The 20,772-nt window shown below is 34.7% G+C and overlaps 3 protein-coding genes across 3 annotated transcripts; 1 reads left to right on the top strand and 2 right to left on the bottom strand.

The window, feature by feature from the left end:
• Positions 1-5,955: 5,955 nt before the first annotated feature.
• On the top strand, positions 5,956-6,903 carry LOC139850017 (uncharacterized). Its single transcript, XM_071839616.1, has one exon. It carries the CDS (start codon positions 5,956-5,958, stop codon positions 6,901-6,903), a length of 948 nt encoding a protein of 315 aa, XP_071695717.1.
• Positions 6,904-9,335: 2,432 nt separating this feature from the next.
• On the bottom strand, positions 9,336-10,738 carry LOC139848317 (delta(12) fatty acid desaturase DES8.11-like). The gene is made up of 2 exons (XM_071838050.1): positions 10,682-10,738; positions 9,336-10,576 (listed from the first exon to the last, which is right to left on the bottom strand). The coding sequence occupies exon 2, from the start codon at positions 10,568-10,570 to the stop codon at positions 9,428-9,430; it is 1,143 nt and encodes a 380-aa protein (XP_071694151.1). The 5' UTR covers positions 10,571-10,576; positions 10,682-10,738; the 3' UTR covers positions 9,336-9,427.
• Positions 10,739-12,059: 1,321 nt separating this feature from the next.
• On the bottom strand, positions 12,060-20,261 carry LOC139847242 (phospholipase D zeta 1-like). The gene is made up of 19 exons (XM_071836896.1): positions 20,037-20,261; positions 19,559-19,660; positions 19,138-19,256; positions 18,894-19,035; positions 18,648-18,818; positions 18,251-18,424; positions 17,927-18,169; positions 17,725-17,841; positions 17,027-17,166; positions 16,767-16,916; positions 16,222-16,378; positions 15,582-16,091; positions 14,792-14,902; positions 14,349-14,693; positions 13,907-14,008; positions 13,211-13,342; positions 13,060-13,125; positions 12,508-12,569; positions 12,060-12,420 (listed from the first exon to the last, which is right to left on the bottom strand). Exons 1-19 carry the CDS (start codon positions 20,259-20,261, stop codon positions 12,168-12,170), a joined length of 3,321 nt encoding a protein of 1,106 aa, XP_071692997.1. The 3' UTR covers positions 12,060-12,167.
• Positions 20,262-20,772: the final 511 nt, after the last annotated feature.

Here is a 20,772-nt window from a genome sequence, read left to right as displayed (position 1 = left end):
TTATCTTTAAATGATTTAACGTTTCTGACACGATAAGCAAAGTCTATGAAGTTGAATCTCAAAATTTTAGAACTGTTTCATTACATTTTACTGCTCTCGACGATTCATGAACAATTATATGTATGTATATATATATATATATATATATATATATATATATATATATATATATATATATATATATATATATATATATATACAAGTAAAAACGACTTTCCTACAGTAAAACACTATTTGCTACAGTAAAATAACTTTGCTACAATAAAACACTATTTGCTACAGTAAACACTATTTGCTACAGTGAAACCGTATTTTGCTACAGTGCTACAGTGAAAACGACTTGCTACAGTGATTGCTACAGTAAACACTATTTGCTACAGTAACACTATGTGCTACAGTACCATTATTTGATGTCGACAGACTAGCAAACAAAAACGGATAAGGCGGCCATACGATCGCATGGCAAAAACACTGAAAACTCATGCGATCGCATGAGGTACTGTAGCAGGCCACATACTATAAAAGCTCGGTTCATTCCTCCGAATTATTATTTTTTATATTATTATTATTATTATTATTATTATTATTATTATTATTATTATTATTATTATTATTATTATTATTATTAAGATTAATATTATTATTATTAATCTTATTATAATATTATTATTAGTAGTATATATACCTAAAATACTACGACGAGGTTATGAGCGTGTCACCTTCAAAATGGGTTTTTGAGCGGGATAGAGCTAAGGAAATTATGGGTTATTGCCAAGGAGGTTATGGGTAATATTCAGGGGTATATTTGTGAATCAAATCTAGTGTTTATCATCTCCGTTACGTCTACGTACTTTTCTACAATATTGAATCTCAATATTTATACGTAAGCACCCATATTTTATCTTTTATATATTAACTGTGTATCCATGTCTAGTGCTCGAGTATATATATATATTTATATATGTTTGTATGCTAAATTTCGTCGTTAAATAGTTATAATGAATCACGAATTAAATACATATATTACTGATAAAAAGTATATGATATACATATTTTTGGAAAGCTGGCGAAAAATCAATAACTTTTCATTTAGATATCGAATAATTTCGATGAACGGATTAAAAGATATGATCAACTGAATTATGATTGCCGTTAATTGAAATTGCTTTTGAATCTACAATTAAGATTTAAACAACTCGTTTACGAGATTGATAATTTGGATTTTTGAATATTACCAACCGAGTAAATGAATCCTTATATAAGGTACGTCTCGTTTTGTTAAACAACTGTCAAAATTGACTTTTTGAAACGACATTGGATAACTTTTGTATGTCGATCTCGAGCATTAGGATTGTGATACACTATGACCTGACCTAGCTTGATAGACGTTTATTGACCAACATATTTTCTCTTGGTTGACATCTACGATTATTTGGTAATCCGAGTTTCGATCACATTTAGGTGAACGACTTTATATGCTGCTAAGGTGAGTTTCATTTGCTCCCTTTTTAATTGCTTTTGCAATCTATATTTTTGGGCTGAGAATACATGCACTTTATTTTAAACGTAATGGATACAAGTACATACTAAATTCTACACCGAGTTTGAACCAAAAATCCCTTAGCTTTGGTAACTAGTAACTGCCAGTTATAAGAACTGGTGGGCGCGAGTAGTTGTATATGGATCCATAGGGCTTGATATCCCCGTCCGAGCTAGAGCACTAGCCTTTTAACGGATGTATGCTATTTGAGAAGCGTACACGTTGGTTTGCGTGTATTATTAAGATGATTATACAAAGGGTGCAAATTATATATACGTTAAAGTTTAGTTACCAGGGTGCTCAATTTCGTAGAATATTTTGATAAACGTTTCTGGATGAAACAACTGAAATCTTGTGATCCACCTTTATATACAGATTATACGAAACATTAAAACTATGAACTCACCAACCTTTGTGTTGACACTTGTTAGCATGTTTATTCTCAGGTTCCCTAGAAGTCTTCCGCTGTTTGATTATATGTTACACAAGCTATGTGCATGGAGTCTTACATGGCATATTTTTTCAAGGAAACGTTGCATTCACCAAATCATCACCATGTATCTTATTTTGACTGCATTGTCAACGGAAGTACTATTGTAAACTATTATTTATGGTGATTGTCTATATATAGAAATCATCAGATGTCAAAAACCTTTGATTTAAATATTCATTTATAGTGTGCCTTTTCAAAAGAATGCAATGTTTACAAAACGTATCATATAGAGGTCAAATACCTCGCAATGAAATCGATGAATGACGTCTTCGTCCATATGGATTTGGAGCGATCGTCACAGATTCCATGTCTTCTCGTGAGACGTGAAGGCATGTCTCATCATGGGTTAAACATTAAGCTACATCACCAGTGATAGTAACTAATGTTTCTCCACCCTTGTTCTTCGACTGTGAACTGCTCTGATCTTTTTCCTCTTTCAATCTGTAGCAGTTCTTCTTCATATGTCCTTCTAATCCACAATGATGGCATTTATATATTGCTTTTCTACCATCAACAGACCTGTCCCTGCTCTTGCTTCTACCTCTCCATTTGTTTTTGCTACTCATTCGTTGTCTCCCTCGATTCTCGGTGACAAAGACATGAGTCTAATCTGTGCACATGTCCTTTCTCCTTGCCTCTTCACTGAATAGGGCATCCTTTACCATTGACATGGTAAGTTTGCCATTCGGGGCTGAGTTGCTGAGTGTTACTACCAGCATTTCCCAACTATCGGGAAGAGAACTAAGTAGAAATAGCGCCCGAACTTCATCGCCAAGAGGCATCTCTACAGAAGATAACTGGTTGACCAAGCTTTGGAACTCACTGGTATGCTCGGCAACTGAAGTTTCATTTTTCAGCTTCATGTTGACTAAACGCCTCATCAACAGGGCTTTATTTCGAGCAGTCTTGGCCTGGTACATGTCCTCCAACTTTTTTCAGAGGACAATGCGTCTGTCTCTTATGCAACATGGTGGAAGACACTATGATCAATCCATTGACGGATCTGACCAATAGTTTTTCGGTTTAACTTCTTCCACTCTTTCTCTTTGGCAGAATCAGGATCTATACCCTTTAATTCAATAGGGTCAAACAAATCCTTACAGCTGAGGAGATCTTCCATCCGAGGTTTCCACAGTGTGTAGTTGGTGGCAGTGAGCATAATCATAGCTCCGGAAGAAGATCCTGACTCTTTCGTGGACATTATCACCTTACAAATAATTTTTCAACACAAACGGGGTTGAAAACTTCAGAAAACTCAAAAACTCGACCAACACCTCTAACCTGGCTCTGATACCACTTGTTGTGATTATAAGAGGATCGTCTGGACGTTGGTAGACACAAATTTGAGAGAAACTAACTCTATTACTCACAAGGATCGATTACAAGAGTATTACAAAACTCAAATAAAAAGAAACTCTCAAACTCACACATTAACTAGGTTGTGATTACTCTTTTCTGAATGAATTACAAATGAGGCTTACACCCCTATTTATAAGAAAAGTTTGAGGAGGTAGATGGTGTGAACGCAGAATGGTGGCTAGCCGTAATCGTTTCCAATCTTACTACTTCTTTATGAGGAGGTGGAATGGTGTGAACGGAGAACAAAAAATCTAGCCGTCTTCGTTTCTAATACTACTACTTCTGCATGAGATAAACTTTTAGACTACTTTGAACATCTAGGAAGAACTAGATTACGGCTGGAAATTATCACAATTTTCGGATCATTTTCCTTACCCCAACATACATGCTAACATGCAGCTCGGATTCTCATTGCTGGACCAATTCAAAAAATGCTCTCACTTTTATAACATAACCTTCTTCTCAAACAGGTAATATACTGATATCCCTTTTTCTATCGTTAACGTGACGACTCCCTTAGAAAAAAATTGTGACTTTATATTGTTTTCTTTGGCTTTTTCCACGTGATTGGCTTAAATATTTTATAGTAGTGTGGACGAACTTGAAGCAATTGTTTGCTGATTTTTTTTTAAATGGTAATTTTTTTGATCCCACTTTCAAAAATGAAAAAATCGAAATTTTTGCTGCAAAAATGGTAAAACCGAAGTTTGGAACTTCGGTTTTGCCATTTTCGAAGTTTAAAACTTCGGTTTTGGGTGACCTGTCAGCAGAAACCCTAAACCGAAGTTTGGAACTTCGGTTTTGTAGGTTAACAGTAAAATCGAAGTTTCAAACTTTGGTTTTGCAGTCTGCATCATCAGTCATAATTATGGACTGAAACCTGCAACCCTAGTCTCAATAATGGACTGAAACCTGCTAACCTATCATATCAAAATATGATTTATCATCTTTTTTCATTTATTTATATCACCCTTATCATGGACTCAAACACAAACATCACCAAGAACACAATTCAAGCATTTCAAAGTCAGTTTCAAACACCAACAACACAATTCAAACTAATCTTAATCAGTTTCATACATCAACAATTACAAAAATGTCTATAATTCGTCCATTCATGGTTCATTTTCTTTGGGGAGGCCAAATTTCATTCCAAAATGGTTGGCTTACTGGTGATAACACAACGGATAGAAGGAGTTTTGTGTTGACAACCAAGGTTAACTATATGCAGTTAAACCAAATGGCGTATAATTATATAGGTGTGAGTCAAAGATCACACACGTTAAAAATGTTCTTGTGGGTTCTTTTCAATGGAAATGAATGGAAAAGTGAACTTACTGATGATAACACTTTGGAAACAATATATTTTTATTCTCAGAATGATCCAAATTACGAGGCTCAAATTGAAATTCAGTTTGAGGAAGTTTTTTCAACCACCCAAGGTTTGGGTTATATTGATCTTATTCAAACTTTGGAGGGTGGTCCATCAACATCAAACCACCATTCAACAGTTGTTGAAGATGAACAAGAACGAAGAGATGAAGTAGAAAATGTAGTAGACCCAGATGATGGTATATCTACTGCAACCGATGATACAGTTTCTGAATATAGCGTTGAAGATAATGTTTCCGGTGACGAAGGTAGAGAGGAGCAAGTGGAACCACAAATTGAGCCTGCCCCAGTTTCACGTTTCGGGTTTGTTAATGAAGGTGAGGGTAGTAATAGTTTTCCATTCGATGACGACCAAGAAGCTTCATGGGTTTTTTATGATAAGGAGATCGGTATTATTTCCAAAGGAATGGTGTTCCAGAACAAAGCCAAACTTATTTATGCTGTTCGAAAATGGAATATACACCATAATAGAGAAATAGTTGTTACACAAAGCAAGTCGGGTTATTGGCAAGCACATTGTAGAACAACTAGCTCAAGTTATAAGGGTCCACAAGAAAGATACCATTGTGCCTGGAGTGTTAGTGGTTCGTCTCACAATCGATCGAAGGTATGGAAAATAACAAAATGGAAAGATGAACACACGTGTTATGGACACATATCAGAAAACAACAATCGTTGTTTAACCTCTAGCTTAATTGCTACTGAAATTGAACATCAAATATGTTTAAACGTTGCTTATCCTGTTGCCAACATCCAAGCCCAAATAAAAAATACATGGCATGTGGATATCCGTTACGGCAAAGCATGGAATGCTAGGCGTATTACAATCGAACGATTGTTTGGAACTTGGGAAAGTAACTTTATTCGTTTACCAAATTATATAAATGAATTAGTTACTACCAATCCAGACACAATTGTTGTGTTTGAAAATGGACATGAAATTGAAGAAGGTTTCGACACCTTTATATTTGTGTTTTGGGCATTCGGTCCAGCCATTAAAGCATTTAAAATGTGTATTCCAATGATTTGCATCGATGGCACTTATTTGAAAGGTAGTTATAAGGGTAAATTGTTAACAGCGGTTGCCAAAAATGCTAACAATCAACTTTTACCCATTGCCTTTGCCCTAGTTGATGAAGAAAGTAACGGAAGTTAGGTTTGGTTTTTGAAAATGCTCCAAGAAAATGTTATTGAAAACGAAAAGTTGTGTGTCATCTCTGATCGACACCCAGGTATCTTACATGCAATGGGTGTTCAAACATATGGTTGGGAACATAGGTACTGCTTGCGCCACATTCGTAGCAACTTGTTGGGCAAATACACTAAAGTGAAATTGCTCAAACACTTGTGTTGGACAGTCGGTTTAACAACAAATCAAATATTGTACAAGAATGCTTTCAGAGCCCTGAAACAAGCTAGTGTTGAGGCTTGGCAATATTTGCAAGATGCTGATGTAGGCAAATGGACTGTGTATGAGTCCCTCAACAATGTGTTCCGTCATGCCCGTATGATGCCGATCAAAGCGTGTATCGAATATACATTTGATTACACCAGACAATACTTCTACGATCAAAGTCGAGAAGCAAGGCTATGTAATTCACCATTTTCGAAGAACATGTTTAACGTCTTTAACGAACGGGCAAAAAGAGCTCAACGTTACAAAACAACATGTTATCACGAACAACAAGGTATCTACAAGGTTCATTCAACTTATCAAAGAAGTGGTGAAGGTGGCACCGATTACACAGTGGAGTTTAAAAAGAAAAGGTGTTCATGTGGTATTTGGCAACACCAAAGATTACCTTGCTCTCATGCCATTTCTGTATGTAGCCATCTAAACGAGGATATAAATAAACAAATTAGTAAAAAGTATACAACTCCTACATGGAGAGAGCAATATAGCGATCATTTTAATCCATTAAGAGATGCGAGCTACTGGACACCTATAGAATGGAAAATTATGGCCGATCCATCAAGATTGATTAAGCACAGGGGGCGGAAGCAATCAAAATGTATGAAGAACCAGATGGATGAACGTGAAAAGCAAAAACCAAAGTGTGGTATATGCAGGGTTGAAGGTCACAACAGGAACACCTGTCCAACTACTAGAATGTCATAGGTTTTCATTAGTAATTTGTTGTATTTAGTTTGTTGTACTTTATTTCTTGTACTTTGTCTGTTGTAATCGCTAATTCTGTTTATGAATAAAAAAGTGTTGTTGAAATAATAAAATTGCATGTTACTAATCTTATTCAAGTTACTAATCTATTACAAGTAACTTTAATTTATAAAAGGTGTAGGTGCATAATAGTATTCACCATGACTGTCATACATCGTATCGAGCTCTAGTGCATCTTCAAAAACTCCAAATAAAACATACAACTCGATATTTTCTGAAAGTATACACGCTTTCCCTACTAATGTATACCATTCTTCATCATAGCACATTGCTTCGGCTTCACTTGCTCCTGGTTTGTAGTAGTATATGTCCATTGAACGTGGATTCTTTGGTAGCTTTTCTCGAAGAAACTCATTCAACTTCTCCATATTAAAGCCCTGAACATCTACGTTATCAAACGTCATTTTAGGCCCTTTAGAGAGTTCCGTTTTACCATCATTTCATTTAAAATCACAACCATGATACACGTCAATTGATACGTATTACGTATTCATTTTTTGTTATGTATTTATGAAACAATCACAAATCACTTTTATAAGCCCGAATCTACAAATAACCGAAGTTTTAAAGTTCGGTTTCAGACCTATCAGGTACAAGACATGTCATAAAAAGCAACTAAAGATATGTTACTGTTACCTTTTACTGTTCGGCAGCTTTTACTAAAATCGAATTTTGAAATGCCGATTTTTCAATTATAACTACACTATATAAACCGACATCTATTACAACAAACGGATGTGCATCACTCTCTTCTCCCTTCTCCAAACATATATTTTAATTTTGTAAACATGTCACCAATTCCTGTTCAAATTAATGTCTATTGGAATGGACAGTTTTCAACACAATTCAAGTTTTACTATGGGTACAAATATAAGTACTTTCAAAATGTGGATGTTAGTCAGATGACAACAATTTCGAAGGTGTTTGAGTGGCTCAAAGAAAACATTACGGTTGAACACTCGGGCGTGATGTTTTGGAATGAAGGTAAAGGAAAATTCGAGCACCTTTGTGAGGAAGATGAATGGATTATGATAAAAAACGAAGCAATTGTGAAAAACCAACCTCTTCCATTGCATCTAATTTAATTATGTGTTAAATTTCTATGTGTTGTTTTAAATTATGTATTTTTATTTTCAAAAAAATGTAACCGTAATTCTGATATTAATAAAAGTGTTGTTCAAAAAATTTGTATTTGCATCTTACTACTATTAATATTTTATTGTTTGTAATGTTATTATATATTTTTAAAGTAATATTAGCGTATGAAACTGTAAATTAACTATCAAAACCAAGTTATTTATAAAATTAGTGTTTAAAAAAAAAAATACCAAAACCGAAGTTTGGAACTTCGGATTTGGTCAAAACCGAAGTTCCAAACTTCGGTTTAGGTTTTTTGCTGACAGGTCACCCAAAACCGAAGTTTGAAACTTCGGAAATGGCAAAACCGAGGTTCCAAACTTCGGTTTTACCATTTTCGCAGCAAAAATTTCGTTTTTTCCATTTTTGAAAGTGGGATAAAAAAAAATTACCATTTTTAAAAAAAAATCATTGTTTGCTTCACTAGTAATGCCCACAAAGTGTATGTTAAAATGCCTAGGCGAGGTTTGCGTTTAGATCCTGCTTTGCTTGGTTTACAAACTGTTCATGGGTCATAGGAAGAGGCAGGTTCATAGTTGTTAATGCTCGAGTTATAGAAGCACTTATGTAGCAAGGGATTGTGTTAACCCAAAAGCTAACTGATCGCATGGTGATGGTGGGCGAAAGCCATTCACGGGCTCCCAAAATCATTTCTGGTAACCGAGCTTGCGCATAAATAAAGCCAGTGACTCAAATTTTGTGTAGATGAGGTAGTAAAATGCAATTTTTTTTCAAAATAAAAAAGATGATTAATTGTTATGCTACTTCTTAAATAAGATATTTGATCAATTTTCCCTCAACAAAACATCAAAGAGGCGAAATTTTCTGACCTTAAATGATGCCCAACTGCAAATTACGATTGCATTTTAAGTAAACTTAACACGACAACTAATATACAGTAAGTAATAAGCTAATGATTATATAAGTCTCCTTTCACGTACTAATTTATAGTTGTTCACGATTGATTCTCAATTTGTGATATACGGAGTACTATTATACTTGTAGAGCTACTTGATCGATTATTCGAACATCAAACCACAAACATATCTAAATTATTTGTCTGGTTTCAGTGGAAAAAAAAGTTGTAAGAAAAACATATCTTAATTTAAACCTTAAATTAACCCAACTCATGGAAGTCTTTTGACTTGCATTAACTCAAGAAACATTATACAAAACAAGATTAGATCAAATCACATTGACATGAGTACGTACTTACACCACCAATCGCTACCACATATAGCCCTTATTATATATTATAGATATAGATATATCAAAAGAGAAACAAACTTTAACAACAGATATATGATATCATAAAGTATCAGCCCTTCTATTTGTAAAACCAGTAAATACCCTTCTTCTCTCCGTTAACCTCATCGGGCTCGATAAAGATACAATCTTTCGTCTCCCTCCAAACAGCTTCAAGAATGGGCGTATCGTCGTACTTGTAGTACTCACCCAATATCGGCTTAACTGCTTCTCTAGCCTCAAATGTATGGTAATGTGGAATCGTTGGGAACAAATGGTGTACGGTGTGGGTTCGAGTCACATCATGGAACGCATGGTTCAAGAATCCAAAGTTCCTATCGACCGTAGCCAGAGCACCTCTAAGCCAGTCCCATTCGGTCGAATCGTAATGTGGAATTGCAGGGTGAGTGTGATGTAAATATGTCAATAAAATGAAGAAACCACTCATGAATAGAATAGGCATTCCATAAATGTTCATCATCCATTGTGTCCCATTGATTGCAGCCATCTTGTAAACCAAATAACATGTCCCAAAAACACCTAGATCGGTTAGGAAGATCTGAAATCGCTCGCTATCGTTAAAGATAGGACTGTATGGGTAAAAGTGGCTCGTGATACCCTTTTCGTATTTTCGTCCATAAAGATTGAATACAAAGTACAACGGGAATCCAAGAACGATCTTGAATACGAACACAATGAACGCGCCGGTTGGGTTGTTGAGAATTTCGGAATATAGTTTATCGGACTTGCGTTTGGGGATCCAAACCTCGTCGTATTCAATTGAATTTGTGTTAGCATGATGGGTTCGGTGGCTATATTTGAATCCGAAATACGGAGTAAGGATTAAAGAGTGGACGATAAACCCAATGGTGTCGTTTAGCCATGGGTAGTCGCTAAACCCGTGATGACCACATTCGTGGCCAATGACCCACAAGCCCATAAGATAAGCGCCTTGGAAGAACCAATAAACGGGCCACGCTACGTAAGCTAAGGGTTTAGGGAGCATAGGAATGAAAGTATCGGCTAGATAGTATAAGGCGCCAATGATGATGAAATCGCGAAAAACAGCTGCAAATGAGCGTACTAAAGAACGCTTGAAACAATGTGGCGGTATCGCTTTTTTGAGATCGCTAAGCTCGAATGGAGGTTTTGAGACTGGTACACGTTTAAAAGCGTGGGGCTTTTCTTCAGCCTTAGCCACATTCATCCGTCCACCGGCACCCATCGCAACCTATATATGTCAAAAAAGAAAGATCAGTTTACTATTAATTACATAACTATGCATAAAATATTTTTGATCATGATTCATGAATTAAGACTAAACTGAAATAAATACCTCTGTAAGATGTTTTGAGCTTAAAGTTGATGGGTTTTTGGGTTATGTTGAAACTACATAATATGTGTTTCCTTTTTATAGATGTTAAGATTTAGATTTAGATGGGGTCGAAGTTTGTGTGCTCCTAATTTTTTATTGATTTGATTACTTATATTTTTGTTTAAGATACAGTACCGACTACCAAGAAGACTATAGGTTCTACTTCCTTTACTTGCAACTACTTTTGTTTCGTCTTTATCTGTTTTTTTTATTTTATTTTTTATTTTTGTGTCTTCTTTCAACTACATTCCCCTTGTTGTTACTCTATTACTGATTAATTTTTTTTGGCGTAAAAACAAATATTATTGATTTTTGATTAATTATAATCGACTACTATTTGTCCTTGTTAGTTTCATCTTCTGACGAGACTTTGTTATATATTTTAACTTATTAATTTTATTATTCCATTAGTATAAGTGAAGTCTATTTATGTGAGCTGTCTATCAATGAAATTTAGAATCCTATGAACTTGATTGCCACTTTGATAACAAATAAATGTATGAAAAATTATATGAAATTTAGAATCCTTTTATTGATCACCAAAAATGTATAGTTAATAAGTTAAAAATTATATATGCAAAAATGTATAGTTACCATTGTAAGTTACTAAGTTAAAAAGCTATAATGAAAATTTCACAACGCTAACTAATACAGTAAATCATTAATTTGTAATTACACTTAAAAAATCCAACAAATAGTATTTTGCAACGCAATTTTTGACGTATATGTTGACTAAATTTGTAGACATATAAAACACCCATTATTTTATAACGACCATCGGTTTGTCGCTACTGTCTCAAACTTCAAATTAAATATTAAATTATAAATATAAATTATAATTATATAGAATGCAATGCAATACGCGTGGTAATAATAAAGAATAAATTACGATAAACTCCATTTGATAATCGAGATAGCGTTGTTGTAGTCAAAATTGGTATATAGCAGACAAAAAAACATATTTATTGGTGTACATATGAAGTTTGTGAAACGTACAAATAATACTTTATGAACATCAAGAGTGGTTGTATTTGTATAGATAATTTTTGGGTTAGTTAAATAGGAATCACATATAACACTGTTAACATAAGTAAACTAATCTGAAGGTTTTCCTACATGCATTTTATAAAGCTGGTGAGAGTTTGGGAGACATAATGCATAGGCTCTAAAGCGATGATTTGGGAGATGTCGAAATATGTCATGAATTCAACATTTATTTCGAGTCATTATTGATGCTAATACCATACAATCATACATGCAACAAGTCTTATTGATATCATAATCGGAAAAAAAAGAGTAAAAAACAGAGAAATCATATAATACATTGAAAGTCCGAAAAAGAATGATGATGTATGCCTCTTATGTTCTATCTACTCTCATCCGAAAACCCGAAACAAGAAATGAACAAAAAACCACTTTTTGATTATGTGGTAGCACGAGCGCGTGTTTAATGGAAAACATGAGGTGATGCATAATACTCGCTTTCTTTAAACACGGGTCTTAAATCTTCTTTGCACATAAAATCTGTAGGGAAAGAAACAAGATGTCCCCTTACACCATCTAATCTAGCCATTGGATCAGTATTACCCTTAACATTTCCATCTTGATACGATTCCAGCTTCTTTGGAGCTATTCCTAGATCGATTGTCGTGTGTCCTAGTCTTCCCTTAAGTTCACCCATACATTGCCTTAGCGACGCTCTGTGTGTTAATTTTCAAAGCTCGTAAATGAAATTAATGAATGTTAATAACCATAAACAACAATTGGAGTGAGATGAAAAATTGTACCTTGAATGTATAAGATCATTAGGGATGCAAGAGAAGACATCTTGGTAGATCATCGTATTTGTCTGTCATTAGCAAAGTTTAAGCATTACTTGAAACCCTTTTAGTACAAAAGTGCAAAACTCTCTAGATGATCAAGGTTGGAAAAGTCTGCTAGACGGAAACGAGTCGGTCGGGACTTTGAAAACGCCTAGTCGGTCAATTCGGGCATTGACTAAAGTTGACCTTTAGCAATATATACTCCGTATTTATATAAATAATATTTCAAACATATGTATAGGGCACAAAATCTGAGTATATGAAATATTAAAATTTCGACCTAACTTTTACTAACCTTGACTTTGACCGACCCAGACCTGACTATGACCAACTTTGACTGGCTTTGACCTGACTTTTTAGCGTGGACTGACTATGCGACTAATCATACATTTTTGGGCGAAACGGGACAGACTAGTCACCAAACCGACTTTCCCGTTTATAAAGGTGATTTTTTAATTTGTTCCTGTATGATTCTTCTTCATGTATTGGAAATCTTGATAAAGGTTGAATCTTTACCTTTGCAGTTTCCATCCATATGTCTTTGTAGGTGGAATCAATCACCGGGTCATTTATTTTATTAACCTATAAAGACGCGATGTAACTATAAGATTGTATTATGTCAATATATATACTCTACGAAGTAGCATCATATAAAATTAAGATCAACCTCACTAGTGTGAAGACCAAGGTGCTCAGCCCATAGTGAAAGACGAAGACTCAGGGCAAACTTTCCGGCCTTCCATGGGTTCCCTCCCATATACGAATCAACAACTTCTTTATCTTCAATAATTACTCCAATCTGCACAAGTAGTCATTAAATCAAGGGTGGTGTTTGTAGTTAAATAATGAAGCTTCGTTATAAACAGACTGTCCTAAATAGTAGTTCAAGTTGAAAAGAGAGAGAAACTTAAAAGAAGAAATGTGTGAGTCACATACAAAGAATGATGAACAAGAAGCATCATATAAGCGTTTGGGCCATGTTCATAAGGATAAGGAATCAAAGATGATAATAGAAGAGAAAAACAAAGCCGGTTGGATGATAAGGTCAATACAGATACTTTAACTTACGATCGGGTTGACCTATAACACTTTTAGTCCAAAGGTTATAACTTTTTTTGTTATAACACTTTTTTTGTATTCTTTAGATAATTAAGTATATTCTTGTATACAATCTAGGAGGTTTTGAATTCATTATGAAAATCATGGTGGACAACATTTGAACCTTTACCATACAAGCCTTCTTTAAGTCACATGATATTGATATGTTACAGATATAAGAACATTCCATTCATAAGTTAATGGTTCTCAGTTGTTAATTTTAATTAGTTCGATAGAAAGAAGAAAATAAGAATGCATAAATTACCTCAGAGTCGCGTAATCCAAGTAAACTCCTGTCATTAATATTAGCTGATCCAACCAGCGCTGTGTTATCATCTACTATCATAATCTTGCTATGCACGTATACCTGCAGTAAGTAAATAGACATTAACAAGAAACATGGTCAAAGATCTTAGTAACCAACTAAAAGTTCTCTCTTTTGGTGCAAACCACAGGTACCATACTTGACGAAAAAAAACACAGAGACCATCCTAGACGGAAAAAAAAAAAGCACAGGGACCATGAGTGTTATCCGATACAAACCACAAGGACCATCCGTGATATTTTATTCAACCATTTGAACTCAAATTACCCCATTAATGGGTCAAAAATCTCCACCTCTAGTAGCCACAGAATTAGTAAAGTCATAAGCCAAAAAAAGTTTAAAAAAATAAAGGAGGTTGTTTATAAGTAGTTAAGATTGATACCGGACTAGAAGCCAAAAGCCCATCATTAGAAATTCTACCATAAGCCCGAAGACCATAAAACGAAATGTAATCATGAACTTTAGGACCAAGACGATCTGATAAATTGTGCAATATAGAATTGGGCCCACGTGATATTGTACGATACTGCCAATGCATAATAGCTCTTACAGATGCTGCACCACCATCATCTAGTCCACCCTGAAATCCAGGCAATAATGGTATAACAATGATGACCCTAAAACACTGAGATTCTTGATAAGCCCGCATAATACGCTTGCATAAAGATTCCAATACACGGTTTCGTATGATCTCGTCTCCCGAAAGACCCGAGATGAAAAACTGGTTCTGAGAACAAATATTCATTCAAAAAGAGATGTATCAACAACTAACATCATTCACCTATTTCTGAAATGCATCTACATAAGTAGAATATGAAAAGGTACCTCGATGTAGACCATATGTTCCGCCTTTTCAATTAAGGAGCAGTAAGCATTGTGAATACTGTCTTCAACTTGACTTGTCCCGGCAGACCATAAACTCACACTGCGTATAACCTATAAACCAAAATTCAGTAACTAACCAAGTACGTTCAACTTAGAGACAGAAAAATGAGTAGGATGGGTCTCAAGACATGTTTTTTTTTTTTTTTTTTTTTTTTTTTTTTTTTTTTTTTTTTTTTTTTTGTTTTGCATGTTAAATATGCATCAGGTTGACCCATTTAAATCCCTCAACCCATTTGACCCGTTTCCTTTTGTCCTATTGTTTCAGTTTACATGTTTTGCCCATTAAGAAAAACTAAACATAGCCGGTAGCGTTTTTGAGGTTGTGCAAGACAGGCCATCGAACATGGTCCAAAATTTTGAAAGGGCCCAAAATTTTTAAAAAACCCATTATATATACTTGTTTTACTATCGGTCTAAGTACGACAAAAAGAACTTACGGCTGAAAAAATAAATATCTTCTTTCGACACATTTTACCCCAAGCCAGAAGTCATTTTGATTAAGAGATCACGAACACAATGATAACTTTTGAGGCTATATATAATGATAGCTTTTTAGTAGTATTATCTATTTATATTTATATGTATTTAAAAAGTTAAGATTAATAAGGACTCATTTTTATATCTCGAAGAGAGGCTTATAAATTAATGAGACGGCCTAAAACATAGCCTAGTCAAGCAATTACAAATAACATACTAAATTACCCACATTTACAAAAGAGTAAAAGCTGACCTGGCAGCGACATGTAACACGAGGACCAACCTGTCCTGTTTCATCGACAGAAACAACAAGGTTACCTCGTTTTTCCGTCTCCCACCATTCTCTATCACTCGATTTAACAGACTTCCCCTGCTTAACATTTGAAGTATCTTGATCATCAACAAACCCTCTCATTGGCATATCAGAAGTCAACGGTTCCACCCTGGATTTTCGAAAAAACGGGGCCCGTGGCGGCCTGCTTGAATGACCATGAATATGATGAGCTTTACCCGAACTGTTCTGCTTGAAATGTCCAGTGGAAGCTTCTAGACCATCTGCTTCTTGAGGAATTAGTAATGGAATATCTTGAAATGTTGATAACGAGGGATATGAATCTTGTCGGTTGATTGCTTGTGGTACGTCGACTATTTCGGGCTTTCCATCTTCTTGTTCTTTATCGTTCCGACCCATGTAATGTGGGATTACCATGTGTTGTTGAGGCATGAGTAGTGGAATTGTTTGTTCATTTGGAGCTTTATTTCTCTGAATTAAATTAAATTATATTATATATTAAATATTAATATTAATAACCAAATAAGATCAAACAATGATGATGAGTTGATACTACTTGTGTGTTTCTTTTAGGTGAATTTTAATGGAGAAAAGCGTTAACCTTTGCATAATTCCAACGTTGAACAAAGTGTCGAGCTATATCACGACATGGTGGTCCCCATATGGCACAATGGACATCATGCCATGGCATACGGGGATACTTTTCTCTATTCAGCTCGTCTTTCATGGTATCTTCCCACGAATTAGGTTCTGATTCCCTGTAAAAATGGGATATAATATAAAGGTTGCTATATGGGTGGGTTGGGTTAACGGTTCAAATCAGACCATTTCAGGTTGACTTCCAAACACATTATGTGCATTTCTAAACCTTTCTTATGAATAACTTAGGCCTCAGTCATTATTATTCAGCAAATAGTCAAATTTTTTGGTTGCATGCATTAAAATTAAGCTTTGGATGAGGTTTAAACAGTTGGACCCACTTCAACCATTTTCCTCTTGGCTAACTTATCTAATGTGACCTATTGGATCGGTTAAAAGGAATCACAACCCAAATCAAACATCCGTGACTAACAAGGTCAAAACAGTCATCTTTAATATATATGATTTCTGCATTGGCTCATATATGAGTAACATAAAACATATTACCTTGGATTATAATAGTCCTTTCCAGGCCATATCAAAGCTGGGTGATCACCCACTTTGTGCTCATATGAGTCGTAACGACCAAAGCAAAGATCAAGTCCGCCAATAAAGCAAACCTCATAATCAACAATCACCAATTTCTCATGATGGGACCTACATTAAAACATAATTGCAGGAATTTGTTTTAATGTATAAAGATCAGCATAAACATAAACAAGACAATGAAAGGAAACAAATAAATATACGACATGTAGAATGCTTACCATAAATAGACACCACTGGAGAAATGGTCTGGGTAACGTAAAACTCTGATATTCTCATGAAGGCCAACTAGCTTTTTCTTACTATAAAAGCTATTAATTTTAAGAGCAAGAGCAAGCTCTTTGTACATCAGAATATAAATCTGCATCAAAAATGGACAATACCGTAAAAACTCATCATCTGTTACAATTTTTCACAAATTAGGTTGCTTTTGATTACCTCTTAATTGAAAGGTTCAGTGCTGATTGCTGAACCATTCAGAATTAAAATACCCTCTTAACCATTACCTAAATTTTATGCAATATCCTCTTTAAATCATGAACACTTATTAAACAACTATAATGTTTATTTATTCATGTAAAAGGTTAATAAGGTAACTTTACATAATTTACATTGATTATAAAATAGGTTATTGTCTGACAGAACCTTAGAATCATTTAGATTATAAATCATTCAACCATTCAACACTTAATTATTCAGTTTTATCAAACATACCGTTAGTCCTCAACTTAGTTTTTGATATAGAATGTTATTTGGCACTTATTGTCTTCTAATATACATGTATAAGAAAGTATTTATTGAAATTGTTTACTCTAGCATAGGTATATTACAACTTTTTTCCCCTTGATGTGGTACCTGAACAAATTATTGTACTTTAACAACTAGATAGATGATGTATATTAAAAGATTATCCATATACCTGAACACCTTGCTTGGCTTTTGCCTCCAGTAGATTATCAAGACGAGAGGATGCATTGACATGAAAAGGACGACGTAAATAAAGATCCGGGCACAGCCACCAGCCGCACATAAATATCTGCATGAAAGCAACAATTATCTAAGTGTTATAAACTTAATAATGGTAATTAATCATGAATAACTAACTAAATTTAGTTAAGAACCTCTGATTTAGCTTCTTCAATTGCTAAAGCAATTGCATCAAAAGCTGCACTACCATCAATGAACCACTGAGCTTGACTATCATCATCACTCAAACCCCGAGGCGGTGCAAACGACCCGAACCGATGAGGGTGGCACCAACCCTCAGGGGGCCTAAGCCCCGCATCGTTAATTGCAGCCACCCATGTTTTAACTTTAACTCTAGTCCTACTTCTTATAGTGATTCTTCTGTTTCCACTTGATACCTAAAAACATTACAAGGAAATAGGTGATTTTTATGTTTAATCACCCTGATAAAGTATGTGAAAAAGTTATATTTTACTTGCCTCGAATGAATGGCGTAAGGGGTTACGATCATTGATTTCAGTTGCTAATGCAACTCGACCTTGTCCAGTCCCATGTGGAGAAGGTAAAACATCAAAAGCAATAATATCTAATGGGTCCTTGTCAAATGGATCTTTTAACAGGGCCAAGAATCCGGGTTTCAACACAGCCCAAACCTGTACACAATATGAAAATGGCTTAAAAGAACACAAAAAATGCTGTAAATTACTTATTTTACAACACACATATAAACACTCCTTCAAAAATTGCTTATCCGATTATCTTAAAAAAATACATGTTTACAATATAACTAGATTTGTACCTAATAATTTGTAAGCTAATAAGCAAGTTAAAACATGTATATTACCATCTTTTTACAAGAGATTAAGAGAACACTACCTGTTGCCAATTGTCATTACAACAATTAAACCAAGAACAAGCAGAACATAGTCTACTGTCACCACTGTTAGGAATTTTGGGCAAATGTTTCACAAGCACGTATTCTTCTTTATGTTTAGACCCATATTCAGGACAAAAAGATAACCTAGACGCTTCCATAAACCTGCAAACCTGAAATTAAACAATTTTCACGTGCACTAGTTTCAAAAATTTTCGCCAATTCACACATTCGAGCGTTAAAGTTACCTCTCGTGAATTTGCAATATCCAAATTGCCAAGAAAATGATTCAAATACCCTTGCATTGCTGTCTTGGCACGATCTGACATGGAATGTTGTCGTCCAAGTGGCGGTCTAATCATTGGTAACGCTGCTCTTGATGGAACATCTCTGAACAAAAAACCACCTGTAAGAACTATAATCATTATAGCCTAAAAAAAGGGTAAATTTATTACTCCCTGAAATAAAATCAAGCTATTGATCAGCAATCACCTGTTTCTCACACTTTCATCGTTGCTAGGTGTAACAGGATCATCTGGTTCTTCATCATCATCATCATGCACAACTGCTGCATGATCCATTATTCCTATGTTATGAAGCCATTCTTTCACCTTCAAAATAAGACCACCGATGAGGTAAATCCAACTTGCCTCAAGTTAAATGTATTAAAATTGGCAGTAAGACACCACTTTTTAAATACATATACACACCTAAGTGTTGTAGAAGAAATGCATCAGAGCACCTTTTACACATCTAATGTGAATATGTGATCACCGTAAAAAGTGAACTTATGCATCACTTTTTTATGAAACACGCATATAGAGTGTACGAAGTGCATCATAGTTACATACTACGCGCATCAGAGTAAATTTTACACATTATACGATGTTGAACAATATGAAGTTAAAGTCACCTGCTCTTGTTTTTCATGAATTTCTTCGATAATGGCGCGTTTCTTTAAAGCAAAGTGTAAATAAAATACATGTGAAGCCTTCTTCACCAGTTGCCACTTGAACTAGTACACACATAAAGTAAATCAGTATAAATACACAAAATTAAAGCCTAATAAATAATTTCAAATCGGTAACTTCACAAAATTAAGACCTAATAGACAATTTCAATCAACATTAAGAAAGTACTCTGTATAAATTAAATTTTCAAATCTAATAAGAAAAATTAGAATCTACATCAATCTCAAATTACAGAGATTCATATAGCAAAATTTGAATTTTTATCATTAAATGTTTGAATAGATTAACTACATATAACATAATCACAATCAATCAATTATATGTATATTTAAAAAAATAATACGTATACGTATATGCATATGCATATGTATATATGTATATGTATATGTATATGTATTATGTATATGTATAATAATAGACCTGTTTGTATTGAAAGTCAATAGTGTATGTAAGAAGCATGGGACTAATGTCACCGGCATCATTACGAGAAACTTGAACAACTGTAGCCTTCGGCAGCTCGTCGAATATCCGACTAGCTTCCGGCGGATTCTGAAGCGAAAAGAACGATGAGATGATCGCTGCCGGTTCGGATTGCATTTGTACGTAACGTGAACCACCTTCAGGCATTAATTGTTCCGATGCCATATATTTAATTTAACACCCGTTCAAAACAATGTCATAATTGATGATTAATATTAATATTAATTATATTATTATTGCAAATTAAATTATGAGATATAAATTTGTACATGCGTTGTTTCGTTGCTGATATCAGATTATAGTTAGAAAAGTAAATTGAAAAAGTACGATTTGGACGAAGGAAATTGTGAAAAAGTATGGAAAGTGATGATGAATGTGTTCCGGAGCAGTTTGTACGTTGGTGTCACGGTAATGAGTGGATTTTGGATGGTCAGATTTTTTTGTCAGATCGGGTCGGGTCCACGTTTTTTTACTTTGTTGATGTCGTACAGGCTTATTTGCACGAGGTAGCATGGGCCCTACTAACAAACTGAACCAATGGTTACTTCCCCTTCCTCAATGCCTTCATCCCATCCCCAATTATATTCAAACCAGTCACCACTTCAGCCACCCCAAACGGCATCAAAATACGTTCCTCTAACTTGATTTCTGTGCCGAATTTTGAATCTATTTTACT

The sequence above is a fragment of the Rutidosis leptorrhynchoides genome, chromosome 5, assembly GCF_046630445.1.
Source record: "Rutidosis leptorrhynchoides isolate AG116_Rl617_1_P2 chromosome 5, CSIRO_AGI_Rlap_v1, whole genome shotgun sequence".
Taxonomy (NCBI): domain Eukaryota; kingdom Viridiplantae; phylum Streptophyta; class Magnoliopsida; order Asterales; family Asteraceae; genus Rutidosis; species Rutidosis leptorrhynchoides.
The sequence above is the reverse complement of the archived record's forward strand: the minus strand, read 5'-3'. Positions and strand labels throughout refer to the sequence as shown.